Source organism: Hyla sarda, chromosome 8 (genome assembly GCF_029499605.1).
Source record: "Hyla sarda isolate aHylSar1 chromosome 8, aHylSar1.hap1, whole genome shotgun sequence".
In the NCBI taxonomy this organism is placed as follows: Eukaryota; Metazoa; Chordata; class Amphibia; order Anura; family Hylidae; genus Hyla; species Hyla sarda.
The window spans coordinates 172,148,851-172,174,411 of NC_079196.1; the positions used below are offsets into that span (position 1 = coordinate 172,148,851).

The following is a 25,561-nucleotide window of genomic DNA, read 5'->3' on the forward strand; positions in this document are numbered from 1 at the left end:
ACATTTTTTTCACTATTTTTTTTTTAGCCCCCATAGGGAACTATTACATGTAATCCTTTGATTGCAAACACTGAACAATGCTGTGCCATAGTACAGCATTGAGCAGTGTTATCAGCGCTCCATTAGTTAGAGACTGCCTGCACTGTTGGATTGTCGATCACACAGATGATAACCAGGTAAGAGATCTCTGTCTGTGCTCTCAGCTGAATGTAACTATTTTGTCGCAGTGGCCCCGATCAGTTTTCTGTGCTGACCAGCAACTATTTTTAGCACTTTTGGATGTTGCAATCAACTTTAATAGCGGCATCTAAAAGGGTTAATGCCGGTCATCGGCCTGATCAGCGATGTCCAACATTAGCCATGGGTCCTGTCTGCTCATGGCAACCAAGACCCACCGGGTATAAGGTCTGCTCAGCTTCTGAGCATGCTTCATAGACCAGGAACCTGCATCCTCTAGGGGTTATCTAAGAGACCAGAAGTACAATGATATAGTAGGTGAGTTCATACAAAAATCAGCGGCAGAGTGTGTACATATTCTGCTATGTATTTCACACAGTTCTAAGTGCTTCTTGATTGTGAAAGCTTGTAATGACAAACCTATTACAAAGATAAAGTCTGAAGCTGCATCTCATAGGAATACACTGATATAGAAGTTATATATTACTGGTCTATCACTTGCTGAACTAAAGCACTTGCAGTAATGAAACTCTACTTCATTTCTCTCTGCAAACCAAGAAGCATCATGGGAAATGTAGTTTGTATTAGAATACCATTACAGAGAATCAAGACGTGCGGCAGTCCCGATCAGCCCACTGGGCTAGCCGGTAAGGGAATTAACCGCTTTTAGATGTTGCAATCAACTTTGATTGTGCTGTCTAAAGGGTTAATGCCGGACATCAGCCCAATCGGCGGTGTCCAGCATTAGCTATGGGTCCGGGTTACTGATAGCAACTGGGACCCACTGGGTATGATGCGTCATACAGCGGGAGCCTGCAGTCAACGTACATATACGTCCATTTGCGGGAAGGGGTTAACGAGCTGCTTCCTCTTCTTCACATGCTTCACTACTGATCAGTAAAGCAGCAGCTTCTCTGTATAAGAGCATCAGATGTGGAAGAATTACCTTCATCCGCACAGGATACGTTTAACTGACTGGCACTGTCCGTTTTAAAAATGAAAAGAACATCTTGCACGTTGTCTTTGTTCACATCTTCTGTAGCCAGAAAAGGATAACCAACTGTTTCCCGAAGGAAAGGAAAGAAAGAAAGGTCTATTAGTACTACAACTGTAGTGCTTATATTAAAGAAAAATAACAACTAAAGGGGTTAAAGAACTGCATGTGACATAAATCCCAATTTCAAATGCACGGTTTTATATTATTACTTTTTATGTGTGTGTGTATACAATGATTCTAACTTTAGGGGATTTTTGTGGACAACCCACAACTTAAAGGGGTATTCCAGGCAAAAACTTTTTTATATATATATATATCAACTGGCTCCAGAAAGTTAAACAGATTTGTAAATCACTTCTATTAAAAAATCTTAATCCTTTCAGTACTTATGAGCTTCTGAAGTTAAAGGGGTATTCCAGGCCAAAACTTTTTTTTATATATCAACTGGCTCTGAAAAGTTAAACAGATTTGTAAATTACTTCTATTAAAAAAATCTTAATCCTTCCAATAGTTATTAGCTTCTGAAGTTGAGTTGTTGTTTTCTGTCTAATTGCTCTCCGATGACTCACGTCCCGGGAGCTGTGCAGTTCCTATGGGGATATTCTCCCATCATGCACAGCTCCCGGGACGTGACATCATCATTGAGCAGTTAGACAGAAAACTTCAGAAGCTAATAACTATTGGAAGGATTAAGATTTTTTAATAGAAGTAATTTACAAATCTGTTTAACTTTCCGGAGCCAGTTGATATATAAAAAAAGGTTTTGCCTGGAATACCCTTTTAAGGTTGTTCTTTTCTGTCTAAGTGCTCTCTGATGACACCTGTCTTGGGAAACGCCCAGTTTAGAAGCAAATCCCCATAGCAAACCTCTTCTAAACTGGGCGTTTCCTGAGACAACTGTCATCAGAGAGCACTTAGACAGAAAAGGACAACCTTATATTCAGAAGCTCATAATTACTGAAAGGATTAAGATTTTTTTAATATAAGTAATTTACAAATCTGTTTAACTTTCTGGAGCCAGTTGATATAAAAAGTTTTTGCCTGGAATACCCCTTTAAAGTACTTTTTCCAACAGGTTTAATGTGATTCTTAGGGAGTTAAAAGCGTTACTGTCATTTAAATACACTTTACAACAAAAAAGAAGTGTTCCTTTTGAAGTTGACAGCACACTGTCCTGAGGAAGAAGTTGTTTTGACTTTGAAATGCGTTTAATAGTGCTTAATAAACCTGTGTTTTTATTTCTCCACCATGAGCAGTGCCATGCAGTCCCTTAACTGTTATTGCTTACACCAGTGTCTCCCAACCAGGGTGCCTCCAGCTCTTGCAAAACTACAACTCCCAGCATGCCCGGACAGCCGAAGGCTGTCCGGGCATGCTGGGAGTTGTAGTTTTGCAACAGCTGGAGGCACCCTGGTTGGGAAACACTGGCTTACACAGCGGCCCCAGGTACCCAGCTGTGCAAGGCCCTGCAGTGTGTTCCCATTCCTCTGAATAAGGCAATGCTACAGTTTCTCTGCACAGCAGCACCTGGCAAGATTGTAACGCTAAATCAGCCTTTCAGCCCCTTCTTGCTAAGATTGGTGTGAGCCCAAAAAAGTGTAGACCCCCAATCATAAAGTGATGGCATCCCTTTATTTCCTAATAGATTGTAAGCTCTTCTTGTTTGAATTAATTAGTTGTTACTCTATAATGTCTTATTTCATCTGTACTGTCAAAAGCTAAAGCTATTGGCTTATATAAAGAATATCCTAGCGATATGCGATCACGTTGGGCTGGGAATACCCTCTTATAATATATGAAATGCTCAGCAGTGGGTTTAGTTGTTATTATTATGGTATAGATAACCACTGGCACATGGACATCTTGGCTGCATTAAAAAGAACAAATGCTGCTGTTAAAATTAGATTTACACAAAACACTATTGGATAATTGTATTTATATTGACAAAACTTACCAGAGTTGTTATACTGTAAGCTCCAGGTTCTCTGAGAGAAAGGTCTCACTGGGCAAGGAATTATAAACGAAAAAGCAAACACTGCTGCAAGGCAAAGAAACAACGCACCAAAAAATGCGGCAGTGCGAATCTTTGACAGACGTGAAAGTCTGTTCTGCTTTTTAATGCACACATCCTTTTCTCCACCCGTGTCATTATTGTTCTCCACTGCCTTTCCTTCACTATTTTTTAAAGGGTGGTCTTCTCCCTCCGTATCCTTGTCGTTCATGGTAGTGTCCCAGTTGTCTTCTGGACTGAGAAAGGAGATTGATTATTATAAAATCCTATACAATTTATGACATACAATTAGTATAAACACAACAATTAACACAACAATAGTATAAACACAACAATTAGTATAAACACAACAACTAACGTTTACAATACAGGGTTATTAAAAAAGGATGGCTCTTAAGAAGTACCGTATTTTTCGCCGTATAAGACGCACTTTTTCATCCCCAAAACTGGGGGGGGGGGGGGGGAGGGGGGAAGTTGGTGCGTCTTATATGGCAAATACACATTAAAACCTGTCCCATCACGGCGGTCCCTGTGGCCATCAACGGCCAGGACCCGCGGCTAATACAGGACATCACGGATCGAGGTGATGCCCTGTATTAACTCTTCAGACGCGGCGATCAAAGCTGACTGCCGCGTCTGAAGTGAAGGTGACACTAACCGGCTGCTCAGTCAGGCTGTTCGGGACCGCCGGGGTGAAATCGCGGCGTCCCGAACAGCTTACAGGACACCGGGAAGGACCTTACCTGCCTCCTCGGTGTCTGCTCTGTGCCGGGATCCCCTGCATGGCCGACGCTCTCCTTCGTCGTCACCACGTCGTTGCGCACGCTGTCCTGTCATCCGATAGGTGCGGTGAGCGTAGCGATGTGATGGTGGCGACGGAGAGCGAGGATACCCGGCAGCAGAGACTTTCCGGAGCAACGGGGACACCCCGGGGACGCGGCGACAGCGATGCAGGGCGACATCCAGGGCAGCGGTGATGGGTCCGGAGCGGCGGGGACACGTGAGTATTACCTCCTATATCAGTGGTCTTCAACCTGCGGACCTCCAGATGTTGCAAAGTTACAACTCCCGGCATACCCGGACAGCTAACGGCTGTCCGAACTTGCTGGGAGTTGTAGTTTTGCAACATCTGGAGGTCCGCAGGTTGAAGGTTCAGAATCTTTTTTTCCTAGATTTTTACCCTTTAAAATTGGGTGCGTCTTATATGCCGGAGCGTCTTATATGGTGATAAATACGGTAATCAGATCCCATTTGGGATAGTTTAGATAGTCTTGATGACTTGTTAGGAAAATCAGGTTAAAAGAATGAGTAACAAAGAACTAGATTGGAAGGAGTGAATGAGTCGATGTGTGAATGTATCGTTCCTTTTTTTCCCCCCTTTTTTTCTTTGGATCTCTCCTTTTTGTTTTGTTTTTGTGTCTATGTGTAGATAGCTGTTCTTCACATATTTGTTTGCTTTGTCTATACATGTTATGTTTATGAAAAACAATAAAAAAAATAAAAAAGGATGGTGCAAAATGATAGCCTCAGTATTCATAGCTGAGAAAACATAACAAAAATGTATTAACATGAAAAGACACAATGGGGGAGATTTATCAAAACCTGTGCAGAGGCAAAGTTGCACAGTTGCCCATAGCAACCTTCTCTGAAAAAATGAGAGAAGGAATCTGATTGGCAACTAGGCGACTTTGCCGCTCCACAGATTTTGATAAATCTCCCCCAATATCTGTCTGACTTATCTAAACACAACAAGTGTGACAAAGCAGATGTGACAAAGTGGTAGTTCAGAGTACATCACCTTCACGAGATGAAACCAGACAAAAATTACAATTTAGGGCTAAAAAACATGTGTCCTCCTCACTGATGAAGGGTGCGCATGCGCCTGAAACGCGTCTGATTTGCTTGGGTTGTTGTACCGGTTTTACTCGTGCCTTGAATAAAGTTGGATTTATTTACTTCACTGGATCATCTCTTCTTTCTTTCAAGTCCTTATCAAGTACACGAGGGACTCACTCAAAGTAAACATGTTCTGTGCAATACAGTCCCATCCTTTTTTCCGAGGATATTGATACTGTCTCTGACCACTCCTACCTGGACATGTTAAAGGAATGGCTTATGCCACAGATAGACTAGATTTGGAAGATCCCCACTATTAAGTAGAAGACCACAGTAGGTAGGCAATGCCCCTATTAGGTAGAAGCCCCCAGTAGTTAGGTAGGGAATCCCCTAATTAAGAAGTAGCGCCCAGGAGGTAGGGACCCCTGCCCTTTTAGGTGGAAGCCTCCAAAATATAGTCATGTAGGGAATCCCCCTATTAGGTTAAAGCCCCCAAAAGATATGTAGATTGGGATACCCCCCCTATTAGGTAGAAGCCCCAAGAAGATAAGTAGGTAAGGGATCCCCCCTCTGTTACCTAGAAAGCCCCAAGTAGGAAGGTAGGGAAACCCCCCAATTAGGTAGAAGCCCCCAGAAAATAGGCAAGTAGGGAATATCCCTATAAAGGTTGAAGCCCCCAGTAGGTAGGTAGTCAAGAGATCCTCCTATTAGGCAGATGCCCCCATTAAGAAGTTTTCCCCAATCAGTCCTCCAGTGGTGCAGGAACTACCTTGAGATGAAATGATCTCCTCATGGATAATGCACCTGCCCTGCACCACTCCAGATAATGGAGCAAATGATAAAAAGACCTCAGCACAGGAATGGAGAGGAGTTAAGGCTGCATTCACACTACGTTTGCTGCCTAGGGCTGCTGGGAAATTTCAAAACCGGGAGCTCCCCTATCCCAGCCGGACGTGCACAGCTTCTCATTCACTTTAATGAGCCGGCCAGAGTCAGATAGTGACTCCAGTCGGCTCATTTTTGCCCCGTATCCGGTATTGTGACCAGACTTAAAACCGTGGTATACTACGGTTTTAGGTCCGGTCACAAAAACGGATACGAGGCAAAAATTAGCGGACCAGAGTCACTATCTGACTCTGGCCGGCTCATTAAAGTGAATGGAGTTCGGTGCCGGTCCAATTGGAATATGGGTGCTCCCAGTTTTGCAGCCATAGGCAGCAAATGTAATGTGAATGTAGCCTTGGAAGGATCTTTTTGGTCTGCGTGTGTCTGGGACGTTTGCACAAGTACAAGTACTAGGGATCGACCGATATCGTTTTTTAGGGCTGATACCGATAATCGGTGCAGGTTAGGGCCGATAGCCGATAACTTATACCGATATTCCGGTATAAGTTATCGGCTATTTATCCCCCCCGCGACACCGCTGCAGATCATTGATTTAACGCGGGCGCTTTAAATCAATGCACTGCAGTGGCTTTTGCGGTGCCATAGGCCGCCGCCGCCGCCACCACCCGCTTCTCTCCCCCTGCCTGTCAGGGTGGTCCGGGCCATCCATCCTTCCTGTAGTGTCCGGCGGCATTCCGGGTGGAGGGTGAACCGGTCCGGGCTGTCCTTCTTCTCCGGGGGTCATCTTCTCCACTCCGGGCAGGCTCCGGCCTAGTACGCTGCATAGACGCCGCTGCGCAGTGACGCCCGTGCGCAGCAACGCACCTGACGTCACTGCGTAGCGGCGTTTATGCAGCGTACTAGGCCGGAGCCTGCCTGGAGTGGAGAAGATGACCGCCGGAGAAGAAGGACAGCCCGGACCGTTGCACCCTCCACCCGGAATGCCCCCGGACACTACAGGAAGGATGGATGGCCCGGACCACCCCCATTACGGGTAAGTTTAATTTTTTTTTATTGACTCGGACACTACAGGAAGGATGGATGGCCCGGACCACCCCCGTTACGGGTAAGTTTAGTGTATGGGCAAAAATCCATACCAGTCGCGGTGCGGTGGGGGCGGCGCGGGGGGCGGGGCATTATCGGCTTATCGGCAAGGTAATTGCCGATACCGATAATGCCCAAAATCGTGATTATCGGCTGATAATATCGGCCATATCGATAATCGGTCGATCCCTAACAAGTACTCAAGTAAATGTCCAGTATAGGCCCCGATACCGATGCCAGTATCGGGACATCCCAAGGCGAAACAGAATTTTACTTAGGTGTTGTTGGGTGAGTATCTTATTACTTGGAACCCTGGTGGTGTGTGTCTTATTACTTGGTCTTCCTGTTGGTGTGTATCTTATTACTCTAGTCCTACTGGTGTTGTGGGGTATCTTATTACTCTAGTCCTACTGGTGGTGTGGAGTGTGCATCTTATTACTCCAGTCCTCCAAGTGGTGTGGGGTGTGCATTTTATTACCTCTATCCTTCTGTTCTGGTGGTGTGGGGTCCAATGCTATTTAAAGGGTAAATGCATCAAAACCTTGTGTGATGTATATTTTACTGCAGTCCTGAGACCTTTAGCTGTAACTGATCACTATGGAGGAATTTATGAAAGTAAAGGATGGTGTTGTTTGTGTCTAGTAATCCTTTTGTAAACATTAAGATCCATATGCCTCTGGCAGTACCCCCGACTAACTGTACTTATGGTTGTTTTGTATCTACATGTGGTATTGTGTGCATACCTAAGGATCTTTTTACAATTCCCCGTTACAATGGGATCTGGTGTATATCCTAGTTAGCATCTAATGCAGGCAGATAGGGAAAATCTTGGCTTCTCTGAGACAGCGCTCACTATCCTACCTGAGGTGGAACTCACCATAGTGTCTGAGGCAGCATTCACATAGTACCTGAGGTAGTGCTCACATTGTATCTGGGGCGGTGCTCACCATGGTACCTGTGGCAAAGGCTCACCATAGTGGAGTGTTTCCCAACTAGGGTGCCTCCAGCTGTTGCAAAACTTCAACTCCCAGCATGCCGGTAGAGCCTTTGACATCAGGGCATCCTGGGAGTTTTAGTTTTGCAACAGCTGGAGGCACCCTGGTTGGAAAACACTGCCACAGTACCTAGGACATTTAGGTTCTGGAGCTCTTTTAAGGGCATCAAGACAGCCTAAGCATAGCGCATGGACTCTAATGGTCTACTAAGGGCAGAATTATTATTATTTATTTATTTATTTATTTTTACCTCTTATTGACCATTGTTGGGGAGATTTATCAAAACCTGTGTAGAGAAAAGTTGACCAATTGCCCATAGCAATCAATTACATTGCTTCCTAACTCTTAAAAAAAAAAGCCTCTGAAAAATAAAGGAAGCAATTTGATTGGTTACCTAATTGGATGGGACTGATAAATCTCCCCATGTCTCTGTATCATTTAGGTATTAATGCCTGGTCGAGTGTCCTGCATATTTGTTTAGTTTTTTTTAGCTTGTTCTAGGATCATCCTGGTGTAACATCTGTATGTTATGGATATAAAAGTAAGCACAGTTCTAACATGAATTGCCATAATTAAGGGATTGAATTAAGCCTGAAACGCGTCGGCGTGGTTGTTTTTACGTCTGGATTGCCCTTGTTTTAATCGACTACATTAACCCCTTAAGGACTCAGCCCATTTTGGCCTTAAGGACTCAGACAATTAAATTTTTACGTTTTCATTTTTTCCTCCTCGCCTTCTAAAAATCATAACTCTTTTATATTTTCATCCACAGACTAGTATGAGGGCTTGTTTTTTGCGCGACCAGTTGTCCTTTGTAATGACATCACTCATTATATCATAAAATGTATGGCGCAACCAAAAAACACTATTTTCGTGGGGAAATTAAAACGAAAAACGCAATTTTGCTAATTTTGGAAGGTTTCGTTTTCACGCCGTACAATTTATGGTAAAAATGACGTGTGTTCTTTATTCTGAGGGTCAATACGATTAAAATGATACCCATTATTATATACTTTTATATTATTGTTGCGCTTAAAAAAAAATCACAAACTTTTTAACCAAATTAGTACGTTTATAATCCCTTTATTTTGATGACCTATAACTTTTATTTTTCCGTATAAGCGGCGGTATGGGGGCTCATTTTTTGCGCCATGATCTGTACTTTTTTTTGATACCACATTTGCATATAAAAAACTTTTAATACATTTTTTATAATTTTTTTTTAATAAAATGTATTAAAAAAGTAGGAATTTGGGACTTTTTTTTATTTTTATTCGTTCACGCCGTTAACCGTACGGGATCATTAACATTTTATTTTAATAGTTCGGAACTTTACGCACGCGGCGATACCAAATATGTCTATAAAAAATGTTTTTTACGCTTTTTGGGGGTAAAATAGGAAAAAACGGACGTTTTACTTTTTTATTGGGGGAGGGGATTTTTCACTTTTTTTTTACTTTTACATTTTTTTTTACACTTGAATAGTCCCCATAGGGGACTATTCATAGCAATACCATGATTGCTAATACTGATCTGTTCTATGTATAGGACATAGAACAGATCAGTATTATCGGTCATCTCCTGCTCTGGTCTGCTCGATCACAGACCAGAGCAGGAGATGCCGGGAGCCACACGGAGGAAGGAGAGGAGACCTCCGTGCGGCGTTATGAATGATCGGATCCTCGCAGCAGCGCTGCGGGCGATCCGATCGTTCATTTAAATCGCGAACTGCCGCAGATGCCGGGATCTGTATTGATCCCGGCACCTGAGGGGTTAATGGCGGACGCCCGCGAGATCGCGGGCGTCGGCCATTGCCGGCGGGTCCCTGGCTGCGATCAGCAGCCGGGATCAGCCGCGCATGACACGGGCATCGCTCCGATGCCCGCGGTTATGCTTAGGACGTAAATGTACGTCCTGGTGCGTTAAGTACCACCGCACCAGGACGTACATTTACGTCCTGCGTCCTTAAGGGGTTAAAGCTTGAATTTTAACAGTCACTTTTGCTGAGAAGCTGGATCCACCATTGCTTGATATCTAATCTACACGGACAGGCGGCCTGCTTCCTCCGAACTCCAGCGCTTCAGAATTTGTGCTATCCTTTCAATTTTTGTCTATATGGTGATTGAGCTGAGTTGCAATACCATTCTTTTTGTTTCTATTATACATTATAGCACACTAGCTGAATACCCGGCGTTACCCGGTTTTTCCTTCCTAATCCTTGTTGTGGAGGAAAATCAACAGAGGAAGCTTTTGACTTCATATTCTGTCCTCATATATTGTTGTCATATCCCAACCCCATATCCCGAGCACCTATCTCGACCTCCCATCCCGTCCTCATATCCAGACCCATAATATGTGTACCAGGTATTGAAATATCTCCAGCCGTACAGAAGTTATGTGAGAACATACATTTCCCATTGATTTGCATGGGACTTTAAACGAAAACCCCGAACCTCACAAATGGGGGTAGTTCAGGGTTAAATTAACTATCCTATATTTTAAGTGGACATATAAGTAACATGTGATCAAGTGTTATCGAAATATCTCCAGCCGTTTGGAAGTTATGCAGTAACATAAATTTCCCATTGACTTGTATGGAACTTTAAACATATACCCCGCCCCTGGCAAATTGGGGTGAGTAAGGGTTAAATTACCTATCCTATGTTTGTTGTTGACATATAAGTAACGTGTGTGCCAAGTTTCATGTTAATATCTTTAGCTGTTTGGACGTGATGCTGAAACATACACACATATATACACACATACATATATACATATATACATACACCCACACACACATTACATTGGCCCTAATTTATTATCGCCTCTGTTTTGTCGGGTTATGCGCCAGATTTGCGTATTGTGCCAGAAAATCTGTCTGTGCCATTGAAAAAAAACTCAACTAACTCTCCACTTTGCTACGAAAACCCGAAAAAGGAACCAGGAAAGGGGCGTGGTCACCGAAAAGGGGCGTGTTCACGACATTTTCCCAAAAATCCAACATATTTACTAAGGTTTCCACATAAAATGTGATGGATTTGAGATGAGGAAAACCAGACAGATCAGAGCAAGTGTAAAAAAAGCAAAGTGTAGGGAAAGTGGAAAATGTAGGGAAACCTTAGTAAATACCGTGGAAAATAAATTGTAGGGAATTAAACCCCACAAAGAAACCTACACAACACTCTTAGTAAATAACGGACAATGGCCCTCATTTACTAAGAAAATCGGGTTGTAAGTCTATGTTGCTTTCTTACCCGACTGCTTTTTTCCCCTGGTATTTATTATTATGTCGCATCCTGTTTGTCGCACGTGGGTTTTGTTGGTTTCGGTTTCCAACTCCTCTGAGCTGTCGGGAAAAAATCCACAACAATTCAACAAATTCGGGTTGGAAACCTTTATAAATACGTGGGAAAGCTCAGAAATGTCGGGTAACGCCCCTTTTTCGGGTTTGGGAGAATCCACATCAGGTCCGTCGGGAAAAAATGTTGCATCGTGTCGCAGACTGGCGCACGATGTCTGCGACATGGCGCAGACAAAGACGCGACAAAAAAATAACGACAAAACAAGTCAGGTTTACAACAGTAAATGAGGGCCAATGAGTTTTATTTATATATATATATATATATATATATATATATATATATATGCAGCACTCTCATATTTGCCCAGCCTCAGTCGGGGGAACCAATTCACCAGGACACTTCCTGCCTCAGGGTCTCTCCGGTTGAGACCACACACTACATCACTTCCAGACATGTTATTACAAACAAACACACACACTCACACTCACTCACTCACTCACACACTCACACACTCACACACTCGTAGAACTACAACTCCCATCAGGCCCAGACAGCTACGAGTATCGTGGGCGTGACTTAATAAACTCTTGGTTGGAAGATGAACTACATTCCCCAGCATGCAAAAGACTCTTGGTGTTCCCTGGCATAACATTACAGCGCCCCCTATCTCCAGCTGTGTCGGCTGTACAGTCCCCCCATTATTCCTCTACTCACCCTTCACTATTCGCCTTCACGTACGCAGAGAAGGAGAGGCGGAACTAAAGTTTAGCGTCTCCTTTCCTGCACGGACCCAGAAGGGGATGGGACCGGTACTTCCGGGGTTTCCGTCTTCCCACAATCCTCCGCTGAGGGTCGCCTGACTGGGCTGTGGGAGCATAGTCGTCAGCCGGAGGAGAGAGAGCAGTGTGTCCGGGCAGGCGGAGGCCGCTCAGCAGCAACAATGTCGGCTCAGGCGCAGATGAGAGCCCTGCTGGACCAGCTGATGGGCACGGCGAGGGATGGTGAGTGGGAGGCCCGGCCGGCCGGAGGCTCCGCCAAGGGGGTGATGGGAGTAGTTGTCCTGAGGCATGCACGTAGCACCGGGGCCCGCTAATACTACTCATAGCACAAGCGGAGGGATTGTGCCGTATACATTGCGCTCCTACACCGTACGGCGCCATCTGGCGGCTACTGCTTTACTACACGTGGACCTGAGACGCTTCCAGCTGCTCTATTGTCAGCAAACACCACACTGATGTAGCAGAGCTGAGTTTATCATTGGAAAGTTACATTCACATGTACAGGATCTGCTGCAGATATCACATTTTACCAATCAGGGTGCTTCCAGCTGTTGCAAAACTACAACTCCCAGCATGCCCGGACAGCCGAAGGCTGTCCGGGCATGCTGGGAGTTGTAGTTTTGCAACAGCTGGAGGTACCCCGGTGTAACTAAATGATTGAACACAGCTTCAAATCTGCAGCTGATCCTCTGTGTAAATAGTGCCCTAAAGGTTTTCTCCACTTGTGTTGTTGAGTCCATCATTGCACGTTCTGAAATGTATTAAAGGAGTAGTCCAGTGGTGAAAAACCTCCTATCCTAAGGATAGGGGATAAGTTTCAGATCGCGGAGGGTATGACCGCTGGGCCCCCCCCCCGCGATCTCCTGTATGGGGCCCCGAAAGCCCGGGAAGGGGGCGTGTTGACCACCGCACGAAACGGTGGCGGACACGCCCCCTTAGATACAACTCTATGGCAGAGCCGGGGCGCTGCCTTCGACAATCTCCGGCTCTGCCATAGAGATGTATTGAGCCGCCGCATCGTTCGGTGGTCGACACCATCTATCTAGTCGGAGAGCCTGGCCCCCGTACAGAGAGATCGCAGGGGACCCCAGAGGTCGGACCCCCCGCGATCTGAAACGAATACCCTATCCTTAGGATAGGGGATAAGTTTTTCACCACTGGACTACCCCTTTAATTAGTGATGAGCGGCATTGCCCATATTCGAATTTGCGATATTTCGCGAATATTCGTCCTATATTAGCTAATTTCGCGTTTTCATTATATTCGGGTGTGTGAATATTCACGTATTCGAGGAAGAAAACAGTGAGGGGGGGGGGGGGGCAACTTTACTATTGGTTGCTAGGGATGTTGTTGATAACCTCTGTATTTACATCATTCTAATTGGCCCACAAGAGAAAAGGAATATGCAAATATGTCGGGAAAAAAACGAATATTCGCAATTTTGAATATATAGGGCTATATTCGCAAATATGCGATATTCGCAATTAAAATTCGAATTGCGAATATTCGTGAGCAACACTACCTTCAAAGGGGTAGTCCGGTGGTGAAAAACGTATCCCCTATCCTAAGGATAGGGGATAAGTTTGAGATCGCGGGGGTCCGACCGCTGGGGCCCCCTTGCGATCTCTCTGTACGGGGGCCAGGCTCTCCGGCCAGATAGCGGCGGCCGACACGCCCCCTCAATACATCTCTATGGCAGAGCCGGAGATTGCCGAAGGCAGCGCTTCGGCTCTGCCATAGACTTGTATTGAGGGGGCGTGTCGCCCGCCGCTTCGTGCAGAGGTCGACACGCCCCCTTCCCGCGGGCTGTCGGGGCTCCGTACAGGAGATCGCAGGGGGCCCCAGCGGTTGGACCCCCCGCGATCTCAAACTTATCCCTTATCCTTAGGATAGGGGATAAGTTGTTCACCACTGGGTCACCACTGGACTACTCCTTTAATATGTTGTGGTCTCGTGGTGTCTGTCCAGTTGTGTCCACAGAGGTCGGGCTTGGATGTACTAGGCCTCCAAGAGGTTACATGCCATAACTTATGTGACTGAAGATTCCATTGCCGTACACTTAGGCTGACTGTGCATGCATCACACTCTCCAGCTGGCAGCAGTGTTTCACGTCACATGTATGCTGCAGCTTTTATGCAGTGTTTAGTTATCCTAGGAGCTACACTAATGTAAATAAATACATGAACACTGCATAAAATCCGCACAGTATACGCTGTGTGTGAGCATCCTTTAAGATTTTGTTCCTTTTTACTGTTACACTTAGGGATGGCCCAATATCATTTTTTTTTTTATAATTAAAAACAGATTACAAGTAACTATACTTTTTTTTTTTTTTTTTCAAGTATTCCCTAATATCAATTACCAATACTTATTTTTTAGGTCATGTGACCGCAGAGGGGGCTCTAGACTTTGTAAAGCCAAAGGCAAACATGAGGCTCTCACTGACACTTCTACTTAAAGGGGAACTCTGGTACATAAGCACTCTCCCCCCTACCCACAGGATAGGGGATAGGTGTCTGATCGTGGAGGGTCCGACCATTCGTGTATCTTTGGCTCTCCCATGGAAGGGGCTTTTCGGCCACCACTTCGTGCCGTGGTCAACAGTAATCCCAACCTACCGGGGGCTTCTACCTAATAGGGAGGATTTCCTACTGGGGGCTTCTACCTAATAGGTTAGGGGGGGTCCTTAACTAACTCCTGGATAAAGCCAAGCATGGTGAAACATTGTTGTAGGATTGGTGTGGTACATATAATTTTATATAAAGCATACGGTCCATATATATTCTAAGCAGGTGTCTCGCTCCATTACTAATTTTCTCTGTTCTTATGTCAAACTTGTATCTTAATAAAGATTGATACGTTTTTTGCATAAATACTTTGTTTCTGGGGGTTCTTCTCCTACCTCCTGGAAGCTTCTACCTAATAGGTGGGATTCTCTACCCAACTAAGTACCGGGGACAATTACCTAATAGGGAGGATTCCCTACTGGGTGCTACTAACTAAAAGGGGGGGGGGGGATTCTCTTCCTAACTACTGGGGGGCATATCTTAAAGGGGAACTCGGGTACATAAGTATTTATCCCCTGATCACAGGATAGGGGATAAATGTCTGATCGCGGAGGGTTTGACCAGTGATGTATCTCCTGCTCTCCCATGGAGATACATGGAGGGGCGTTTTGACAACAACTTTGTGCCGTGGTCAACAGTAAGAGAGGTTGCTCTGTGCGTACGGAGAGTCAGGCGATTGCGGGAGGTCCCCACGGTCAAACCCTCCGCGATCAGACATTCATCCCCTATCCTGTGACTAGGGAATAAGTACTTATGTACCTGAGTTCCCCTTTAAGATATGCCCCCCAGTAGTTAGGAAGAGAATCCCCCTTTTAGTTAGAAGCCCCCAGTAGGGAATCCTCCCTATTAGGTAATTGTCCCGGTAGTTAGTTGGGTAGAGAATCCCACCTATTAGGTAGAAGCTTCCAGGGGACGGAAAATAACCCCCAGAAACAAAGTATTTATGCAAAAACTTATCAATCTTTATTAAGATTTTGAATTAAGAACAGAGAAAATTAAAAATGGAGTGAGACACCGGCTTAGAATATATATGGACCATATGCTTTATATAAAAATAATATATGTATACCAATAAATATCTACTGAAAGACAACAAAGCTTATTTGCCACAGAGGTAAAAAGCACAATTAACTTGGGGTATATCACCTAACTAGTGACTGTGGTGTAATAGATACTTGCAAAGTACATAAGTAAACAGAGTGTATGCAAAGAAAGCATTAACCAGGAAAATGCTGTAACAGTTGCTGGGACGGAAACTGCCAGTGCAAAAACTACTCACAGGTACATACAGTCGGCACCACTACTCACTCCAGTACCGCACCAATCCTCCGTCAACGTTTCACCATGATTGGCTTTATCCAGGAGTTAGGTAAGGACCCCCCCTACCATATTAGGTAGAAGCCTCTGGTAGGTAGTTAAAGGGTTACTCCGCTCCCCAGCGTCTGCAAAATTCCACCTCACACCAGAACATTGAGTTCCTGGGTGCTGTGTGCGGGCTCCCGTGTTCAGGCCCGTCACCTCGTGATGTCACGGCCTGCCCCATCAATGAAAGTCTATGGGAAGGGGGCGCGACGGCCATCACGCCCCGTCCCATACACTTTCATTGAGGGGGCAGGCCGTGACATCACATAACAGGGCGTGACGTAACGAGGGAGCGGGCGTGAACACGGAAGCCCGCACACAGCACCCAGGAACTCAATGTTCCGGATGCTGGGGAGCAGAGTAACCCTTTAATCCTCCCTCCTTCTTATTAAGTGGTGCTGCAATTAAAAACTTTGATCAAGAGAACAAACCAAAAGAGTAAGGCCCCATTCACACTTTAGAAATTCTGCCCAGATTCTGCTCGCAGCAGGTTCCCATCTCATGGGGAGTTCTACTCTATTCACTTGTTGAAAATTCTGCAACAGAACTTCCGACAAGGAATTGGATTTCAGCAGAGGATTAAATATGTTCAGTCTAATACCAGAAGTCCTACCTGTCAATGGAGCGATTGCCACAGACATAAGCACCAAATACGCATCATTTCTGCTCCATGCCGGAAGTTCGCAGATCCACTGGGGAAATTTAGCAAGGCAATTTCTCCCTGAATTTCGGTAGTGTGAAAACACCCTTAGTCTGCGGCAGAAGATTTCCAGGTGTCCACTTAACATTAGGGCTGCACTATTTGGAGTATAATATCATATTGTGATTATGGATAGAGATGAGCAAACTTACAGTAAATTCGATTCGTCAGGAACTTCTCGGCTCGGCAGTTGATGACTTTTCCTGTATAAATTAGTTCAGCTTTCCGGTGCTCTGGTGGGCTGGAAAAGGTGGATACAGTCCTAGGAAAGAGTCTCCTAGGACTGTATCCACCTTTTCCAGCCCACGGGAGCACCTGAAAGCTGAACTAATTTATGCAGGAAAAGTCATCAACTGCCGAGCCGAGAAGTTCGTGACGAATCAAATTTACTGTAAGTTCGCTCATCTCTAATTATGGAGATAAATATTGTGGTTGTGATTTAAAGGGGTACTTTGTTGCTCAGCATTTGGAACAAACTGTTCCGAACGCTGGAGTCGGTGTCGGGAACTTGTGACGTCATAGCCCCGCCCCCTCATGATGTCACGCTCCACCCCCTAAATGCAAGTCTATGGGAGGGGGCACGACGGCTTTCATCATGTCATGAGGGGGCGGGGCTATGATGTCACGAGCTCCCGGCTCCAGCGTTCGGAACAGTTTGTTCCAAACGCTGAGCATAGGGGTACCCCTTTTAATAAATGGTGAAATCACCCCCTATTTCGTGTCCCATTTTCCCTATTAATTCCTTTACTTGCATGAACATCATAATTGTTTCTCCCATTTCAGCATGTACTGTGTATTTGATTATTTTAGTAACACTTTTCTTATTGCGTTTTTATCGTACATTTCAAGTATTATGATGTGTTACTGGAACAATGTCATATAACTTATATAAAAATGAATACGTTTAAAATGACTTATCAGAATTAGTGCATCAATTCTTTGGAATAATTGCCAATTGCAGCAAAATAGGTTGTTGCTTTCTTTATCCTAAGGTCCTCTAAGACATTACAGAGCAATCCGGTTGGTTGCATCAGGCAACTCATTTACTTTTCTCTTTGGACTGGTTTTGTCATCCCCCTTTCCCCTCAAAAGGAGCAAAACAAAGCTGAAAACTCTGCTTACATTTGTCCTACAGGTGATGAGAATCGGCAGCGAGTAAAGTTTATCGATGATCGTGTCTGCAAAAGTCATCTCCTGGACTGCTGTCCTCATGATATTCTTGCGGGAACGGTGAGATTCTTTTGCTTTCCTGTTTGATTCAATGTCATCATCTGTATTCTACAGACTTAATGGGTCGTCTTGTGATTACATTGGCGCTGTAATGCAACAAACTTTTGCATAGATGAATAGTGAACATATGAAACTTTGAAATATGTCTTACTGGACAAGAACGCTCTTTTCTCCTGTTATCAAACTGTTTTGTCCTGTCTGTAGGGCTGGGCGGTATACCGGTTCATACCGAATACCGAAATTTTTGTGCTGCACGATATGCATTTTAACCCATACCGCAATACCGGCTTGGTCGCTCCCCCTCGGGAATGAATGAATGAATTATCAGCCCAGCGCTGCGCTGTCCCCACATCTGGGAACTAATCCTATGTGACCTGCGAGCGCTGTCTCCATCAGGGTACTACTCACATGTCACCCACATGCGCTGCCCTCCTCGTCCTGTTTGTTGTGGCCGCCGGTGCTGACACTATACCAGTGGTCTCCAACCTGCGGACCTCCAGATGTTGCAAAACTACAACTCCCAGCATGCCCGGACAGCCGTTGGCTGTCCGGGCATGCTGGGAGTTGTAGTTTTGCAACATCTGGAGGTCAGCAGGTTGAAGACCACTGCTCTAAACTGCGGTATCCCTAAGCCCGGGCTGCAAAAAATAAACAAAATAAACTTTAACTCGCCTCCTGTTGGCCCGGTATCGGCCTCACTTGTTTTCTGGGGACGGGAACATCGGAGAGCTGTCAGCCTATCACCGGCCGCAGCGATGTTCCGCCTCGGCCGGTGATAGGCTGAGCCCACTGTCATGTAAGAAGCCGGCTTCTTACATGATGGTGGGCTCAGCCTATCACCGGCCAAGGCGGAACATCGCTGCAGCCGGTGATAGGCTGACAGCTCTCCGACGTTCCCGTCCCCGACGTAGGTGCGTTTGGTTTGTTTACCTTCTGCAGCCTGGGCATAGCGATACCACACAGTATAGAGTGCCAGCGCCGGCGGCCGCCACAAACAGGACGAGGAGGGCAGCGCATGCGGGGGATGTGAGTATTTACCCCGATGGGGATGTGGGCTGATGATTAATATGGGGGGGGGCTAGGAAATAACATTATATACCGTGGAACCGCCAAAAGTAAAAAAAATGCCGTGATACACAAATTTAGTCATACTGCCCAGCCCTACCTGTCTGCTCAGTTTGTCCAGCAGCTCACTCAGGGATCAAATTATAAACAACATAAGTCTATACAGAAGGAGATGGGAGGGAGAGTGCTGGGGAACACAAGCTGCAGAGAGAGACAGTAAAGAAAACGGAGTAGGGGATACATGTTCCTACATTGGACTACCCCTTTGAGTATAATGCCTGAGAAATTGTGTGGTGTTTTGTTTGATCGGTTTCATGTCACACACCCGGGGCCTGGACACTGTTGACCATTGTTTTCTCTCTCTCTCTTCACCAGAGGATGGATTTGGGTGAGTGCACCAAGATTCATGACTTGGCACTGAGGGCTGATTATGAAATTGCAAGTAAAGAAAAAGATCTGTTCTTTGAGCTTGATGTAAGTTGTTTTTGTTTCTTTCTATGTGTTGTACTGAACTGTGTGGATGCCTGTAAAATCACTGATATAAGGAAGTGACTAAATGCCTGTCTTGCTGTTGATTTCATTTTCACGTAAGTTCCTGTGGGGAGGGGGAGGGGGGCAGAGGGAGGTTCCAAGGGGTTGGACTCTGGAGGGTTTTGTACCATAATTGCATCAATTTATTGTTCAGCTGTGTTCTGGTGAATATTATGGCTTTTTTTTTTTTTTTTTTTTATTCTTCTTTGGTATCAGTTATGTTTCCATCCCAAAATATTTCTCAAATATGGCCGTAGTTCAGGACACTAAATTCTCTTGTGGGAAACAGGCCTGTTAGGAGACATTCAGACTACTTACATTATTACTGTGAGTGCCTATTCATCTACTTATAAATTATTATTCGATCCATTTTATTTTACGTGTGATGGAGGGATCTACCCATTAAGAAGTAGAGGACAGATTTATTATTTTAAGGATGTTAATTATTCATATTCCAGTAAATACCTGTACATAAATACAGGGTTTACTTTAAAGGGGTACTCCGGCGCTTAGACATCTTATCCCCAATCCAAAGGATAAGATGCCTGATCGCGGGGTCCCGCCGCTGGCGACCCCCGTGAACTTACACGCAGCACCCCAGTTAAAATCAGTCCCCGGAGCGTGTTCGCTGATTGCCTGCGACCACAGGGCCGGCAGTGTGTGATGTCACGCCTCCGCCCCCGTGTGGCGTCACGCGCCGCCCCTCAATGCAAGCCCATAGGCTTGCATTGAGGGGTGGAGCGTGACGTCACACGGGGGCGGAGGTAATCGGACCCGGAGCGAACATGCTCTGGTAATCGGACCCGGAGCGAACATGCTCTGGTAATCGGACCCGGAGCGAACATGCTCTGGTAATCGGACCCGGAGCGAACATGCTCTGGTAATCGGACCCGGAGCGAACATGCTCCGGGGACTGATTTTAACTGGGGTGCTGCGTGCGAGATCACGGGGGTCCCCAGCGGCGGGACACCGCGATCAGGCATCTTATCCTTTGGATAGGGGATCAGATGTCTAAGTGCCGGAGTACCCCTTTAAAGGTGAATTTTCCAAGAACAACGTGTTGCGGGGAGGCCCAAAGGATATGTACACTCATAACAGGTTTTTCGACATTTTTGCAACCCTTCCATATGTCAGATTGGTCTCCAGTCACAGATCTTTCTACCACATAGCTTGAGCATACCCTTACCTTGCAGGGGACAACATGACACACTGCAGAGAATTAGTGTGAAAAAGAGAATGTATTTGGTGGGTTTTTTTCTCCCCTGTTTTTGATTGTTAAAGTATCCTGAAATCTTGCAGTTTTCACACTGGCTACTAGGCCTTATAATAAGTTGTCTTCCTGTTGTGCAGAGAACACCTCTCAGCAGGCATCTTATGATCACAGGCAGAATTAGGGGGGGGGGGGGCTCACCGGAGACAACACTGCTGCACTGAAAGTCATCCAGGTTCTGTGGGATTTTACCACAAAGAAATTCACCTGTGTTGAGAATTTTTAAGCTGCTCAACAAAATGTCCCACCATGGATTTTAGAATAATTGCTTTTTATTTATCTAGTTAGCATTCCTTTTATTTTTGCATCAAATTTACTCCAGAATCCACATGGCTTGGTAAAAAAAAAATAATAATGCGTCCGCAAAATAGGTCCACATTTTTTTAACATTAAAGGGGTACTCCGGCACTAAACATCTTATCCCCTATCCTTTTGATAGGGGATAAGATGTTGAGCACCTGACTACCCCTTTAATGTGCTCTAAGAGAAAGTAGTTGGCTGCACAATGTAAAAAATGCGGACATAATTTTTCAGTTGTTTTTACAAATGAAATGCGCCCAAAAAAACTGTGTGAACATAGCCTAAGACTATGTTTAATAGTATTTTTACCAGTAATTATAGCCAAAACCAGGAGTGGGTCCAAAATCAGCAAAAGGTAAAAATGTTTCCATTATAGTTTTTCTTTGTTTGTTCCACTGCTGGCTCTGTCTACAAATGCTAACCAAAATACTCTGTTTAAAAAAAAAAAAAAAATTAAATTGGTCAAGGCACCAGCAGGGGGGTTAACAGCAGCTCAGCCACCAGGGGGGGGGGGTGTTAACAGCAGCTCAGCCAAGATGGCTGCCCCCATAATCAGGGCAGGGAACAAAAAAAAATTGTAATCACAAGTTAGATGTTATCCAGAAATTGATAAACAGATAATTTCTTTCAAAGACCACTCCCTGTCTGTCTCCAGGTTGGGTGTGGTTCTGCAGCTCAGTTCCATTGAAATTAATGGAGCCAAGTTGTAATACCACACCCAATCTGGAGACGGACAGGGAGTGGTTTTTAAAATAAATTATCTGTGCCTTTCGATTCCTGGATAACCCCTTTACATGTTAATTGGTAAAACTATAAGTATAACATCCCCTTTTATTACATCAAAACAATTAACAGAAGTGATGAGAAGGCATCAGTCCAGAAAGATCAACATGTAAATGTTCCCATTAAAAGCAGTACTAGGTACTGTACAGAAAACAACAATTTTTGGCCTTTTTGTTTTAAAGCAGAGAGTCACAAATAAGTTAGTGTGTAATGCTGCTTTTTATAACCACAGCAAATCTAAATTACCCAAATGTTAGTATTTATTATTGTGTTTTAGTTTTTTAGACCTAGACTTAGCTGTATTGGTCTTTTTATTCCTGTTTTAGGATTTTTAGGCAGGTTCTTTTTCCAGTTGTACCATGTGTTCCTGTTTTAAAAAAAATAAATGTAAGAATCATGTTATTGTTATAACTCCCTTTTTGTATTATTTTGTACAGTGCTGCAGAAGATGTTATCTGAGCCGTGTGCAGTGTATCCAGCAGCAGGCTGGTTAAGTGTATTTGTTGGGGAATGATAATGTTTTGGGGCTTAGATAACAGGAAGAAAGACTAAATAGTATGCTGTATACCTGTTACTGTAAAAGCAGATATTCTACCATTCTTTGTCCTAAGTTCTAGTTATTTTCACTTTTCCATTTTTTTGATTGCATGGAGATTATGTATTAATTGATAGTTCTCCTCTAAGCCCACCAAGTAGAATACATTTATAAAGCTTATAGTGGATGAATACAGGATCTCATTTATATCAAGTATTTAATGGGAGGTCACAGTTTTCTTGTCTGTCTTTAGATCACATATTATTCATATATATTTATATATCAACTTATTGGAGTACAATTTAATATTTTAGGCTATGGATCATTTGGAGACCTTCATTGCAGAGTGTGATAGAAGAACTGAACTTGCAAAGAAACGACTTGCTGAAACTCAGGAGGAAATTAGCGCAGAAGTTGCTGTAAAGGTATTCCATCTTACTTTTTAGGAGTTAACAGGTCTTCTGGGTCTTCCTTGGGTTCCGGCCATCAATATTAGATTGGTGAGAAGGGGTCTGCCTTCCATCCCCCTAGCCAGTCAGCTCATTGAAGGGGCCACGGTGCTCTTTCAACTGCTGTAGACTTTTCATTACCAGACGCAGCACTGAACATCCTGTAGCGACTGTTCTGAGTGGGCGTGAGCTTGGGTAAGCTGCAGTACTAGGCACAGCCATTAAGAAACACAGCACTGTGCCTGGTAAGCAATGAAGGGCCCTTTTAATCGCCTGATCAGAGGGGAAACCTACTATTCTGATATTAAAGGCCAACCCTAGGGCTAGCCATACACAAAGGACTTTGACTGGCCACAACATGCAAATTAAAGTCCTACGTGATCATTTATAGAAACAGTTGTTCCAAAAACATGACAGACTACAGTGAGCTTGGTGGCCAATGCCAAATGCTGATTCTTAGCATCTTCTGTGCAGTAACTAGTGTATTTATAGTGCTTCTCTCATCAGACTTTTCTGCCCTATAAAAGAGCAGCGTAGTTTGGGTAAAGGTCCACTGTCCTAATGGCTGCAATGACTCAAAAATATGTTACCCTGTTAGGCTGATGGGAATGATCTGAGAATACACTGTAGACACAGTCTTTGTTGTTCAGTGTGCTCATGAGGGGGGCGCTTCTTCAGCTTGCTTCACATTGTTTGAAGGGCTACTGTGAATGCATTGTCTGCTCCGTTAATAGGAGAATGGACCTTCTTCATATTCTGTTGCTCTTACACAGGGAATCAGAGTCTGATGACAGATCTGCTGTACAACAATTGTTTAAAGGGGATCTCCACTGCCCTGTCTTCTGGAGCTCCGCTCGCAGCGTCCAGAAGTTTATTACTCCGGATGTTGTGTGTGGGCTTCCGTGTTCAAGGCCGCCCCCTCGTGATGTTACGCCCGCCCCCTCAACGAAAGTCTATGGGAAGGGGGCGTGACAGCTGTCACCCCCCCTTCCCATAGACTTTCATAGAGGGGGGCGTGACATCACGAGGGGGCGGGCGTGACTTCACAGGGGGCGGCCTTGAACACAGAAGCCCGCACACAGCGTCCGGAGTAATAAACTTCCTGACGCTGCGAGCGGAGCTCCTGAAGACAGGGCAGTGGAGAACACCACTTTTAAATATTATTTGGTTAAGTGTTGAAAGTGTTTTGACACAAAGACAAGAGAAGTTTTGACTAGGGGTTAGAGTGGTTAGACCCCCTGTCCCAGTCAGTTGTTGGAAAGAGTCGGGAGAAGTGCTTGGCTGAGCTCATATCCCCAGCTCCTGCGCTCCCCATCTCATTGCAGGAGGCAGACACTATAGACTTACTGTAGAATTTGACTCCTGCAGCAAGTCGAGGAAATAAACGGTCTGCTCACTTCTATGGGGTTGACCTGGCGACTGTTGTGGGTTTAAACATCCAGACCCTGACTGGTCAAAGCTTGTGAAATGTCGGAAAAAAAAAAAATGTTTTATATGTGGCAGGCACACTCTACATGAATAAATTACTACTGAATCATTTCCTTCATATATGTACATCAGTCTACGTTTAGTGTACGTCTAGAACATGCTGTCTTAAGATTGGACTGCATTTTCAGCATGAGGTTCCCTTTAACCCCTTAAGGACGCAGGACGTAAATGTACGTCCTGGTGAGATGGTACTTAACGCACCAGGACGTACATTTACGTCCTAAGCATAACCGCGGGCATCGGAGCGATGCCCGTGTCATGCGCGGCTGATCCCGGCTGCTGATCGCAGCCAGGGACCCGCCGGCAATGGCCGACGCCCGCGATCTCGCGGGGGGCGTCCGCCATTAACCCCTCAGGTGCCGGGATCAATACAGATCCCGGCATCTGCGGCAGTTCGCGATTAAAATGAACGATCGGATCGCCCGCAGCGCTGCTGCGGGGATCCGATCATTCATAACGCCGCACGGAGGTCCCCTCTCCTTCCTCCGTGCGGCTCCCGGCGTCTCCTGCTCTGGTCTGTGATCGAGCAGACCAGAGCAGGAGATCACAGAAAACACTGATCTGTTCTATGTCCTATACATAGAACAGATCAGTATTAGCAATCATGGTATTGCTATGAATAGTCCCCTATGGGGACTATTCAAGTGTAAAAAAAAATGTAAAAAAATGTCAAAGTAAAAGTAAAAAAAAAGTGAAAAATCCCCTCCCCCAATAAAAAAGTAAAACGTCCGTTTTTTCCTATTTTACCCCCAAAAAGCGTAAAAAACATTTTTTATAGACATATTTGGTATCGCCGCGTGCGTAAATGTCCGAACTATTAAAATAAAATGTTAAGGATCCCGTACGGTGAACGGCGTGAACGAAAAAAAAATTTAAAAGTCCAAAATTCCTACTTTTTTAATACATTTTATTAAAAAAAAAACATTATAAAAAATGTATTAAAAGTTTTTTATATGCAAATGTGGTATCAAAAAAAAGTACAGATCATGGCGCAAAAAATGAGCCCCCATACCGCCGCTTATACGGAAAAATAAAAAAGTTATAGGTCATCAAAATAAAGGGATTATAAACGTACTAATTTGGTTAAAAAGTTTGTGATTTTTTTTAAGCGCAACAATAATATAAAAGTATATAATAATGGGTATCATTTTAATCGTATTGACCCTCAGAATAAAGAACACACGTCATTTTTACCAGAAATTGTACGGCGTGAAAACAAAACCTTCCAAAATTAGCAAAATTGCGTTTTTCGTTT

The 25,561-nt window shown here is 44.6% G+C and overlaps 2 protein-coding genes across 4 annotated transcripts in view; one reads left to right on the forward strand and one right to left on the reverse strand.

Annotated features, from left to right (window-relative positions):
- The window catches only part of FAM234A (family with sequence similarity 234 member A), a 35,058-nt gene extending 22,981 nt beyond the window's left edge, over positions 1-12,077 (reverse strand). Inside the window, exons 1-3 of one of the 2 annotated variants that reach the window (XM_056536962.1) lie at positions 11,962-12,077; positions 3,129-3,421; positions 1,124-1,237 (exon numbers count right to left, since the gene is read on the reverse strand). In XM_056536962.1, coding sequence (XP_056392937.1) covers positions 1,124-1,237; positions 3,129-3,396 — 382 coding nt within the window. In that variant the 5' untranslated portion in view covers positions 3,397-3,421; positions 11,962-12,077. The remainder of the gene's footprint in view (positions 1-1,123; positions 1,238-3,128; positions 3,422-11,961) is intronic. The other variant, XM_056536963.1, reaches the window with a different exon arrangement.
- Positions 12,050-25,561, forward strand: part of LUC7L (LUC7 like) — a 30,822-nt gene continuing 17,310 nt past the window's right edge. For both annotated transcript variants that reach the window (XM_056536964.1, XM_056536965.1), the window contains exons 1-4: positions 12,050-12,248; positions 17,791-17,885; positions 19,326-19,424; positions 22,684-22,794. In XM_056536964.1, coding sequence (XP_056392939.1) covers positions 12,188-12,248; positions 17,791-17,885; positions 19,326-19,424; positions 22,684-22,794 — 366 coding nt within the window. In that variant the 5' untranslated portion in view covers positions 12,050-12,187. The remainder of the gene's footprint in view (positions 12,249-17,790; positions 17,886-19,325; positions 19,425-22,683; positions 22,795-25,561) is intronic.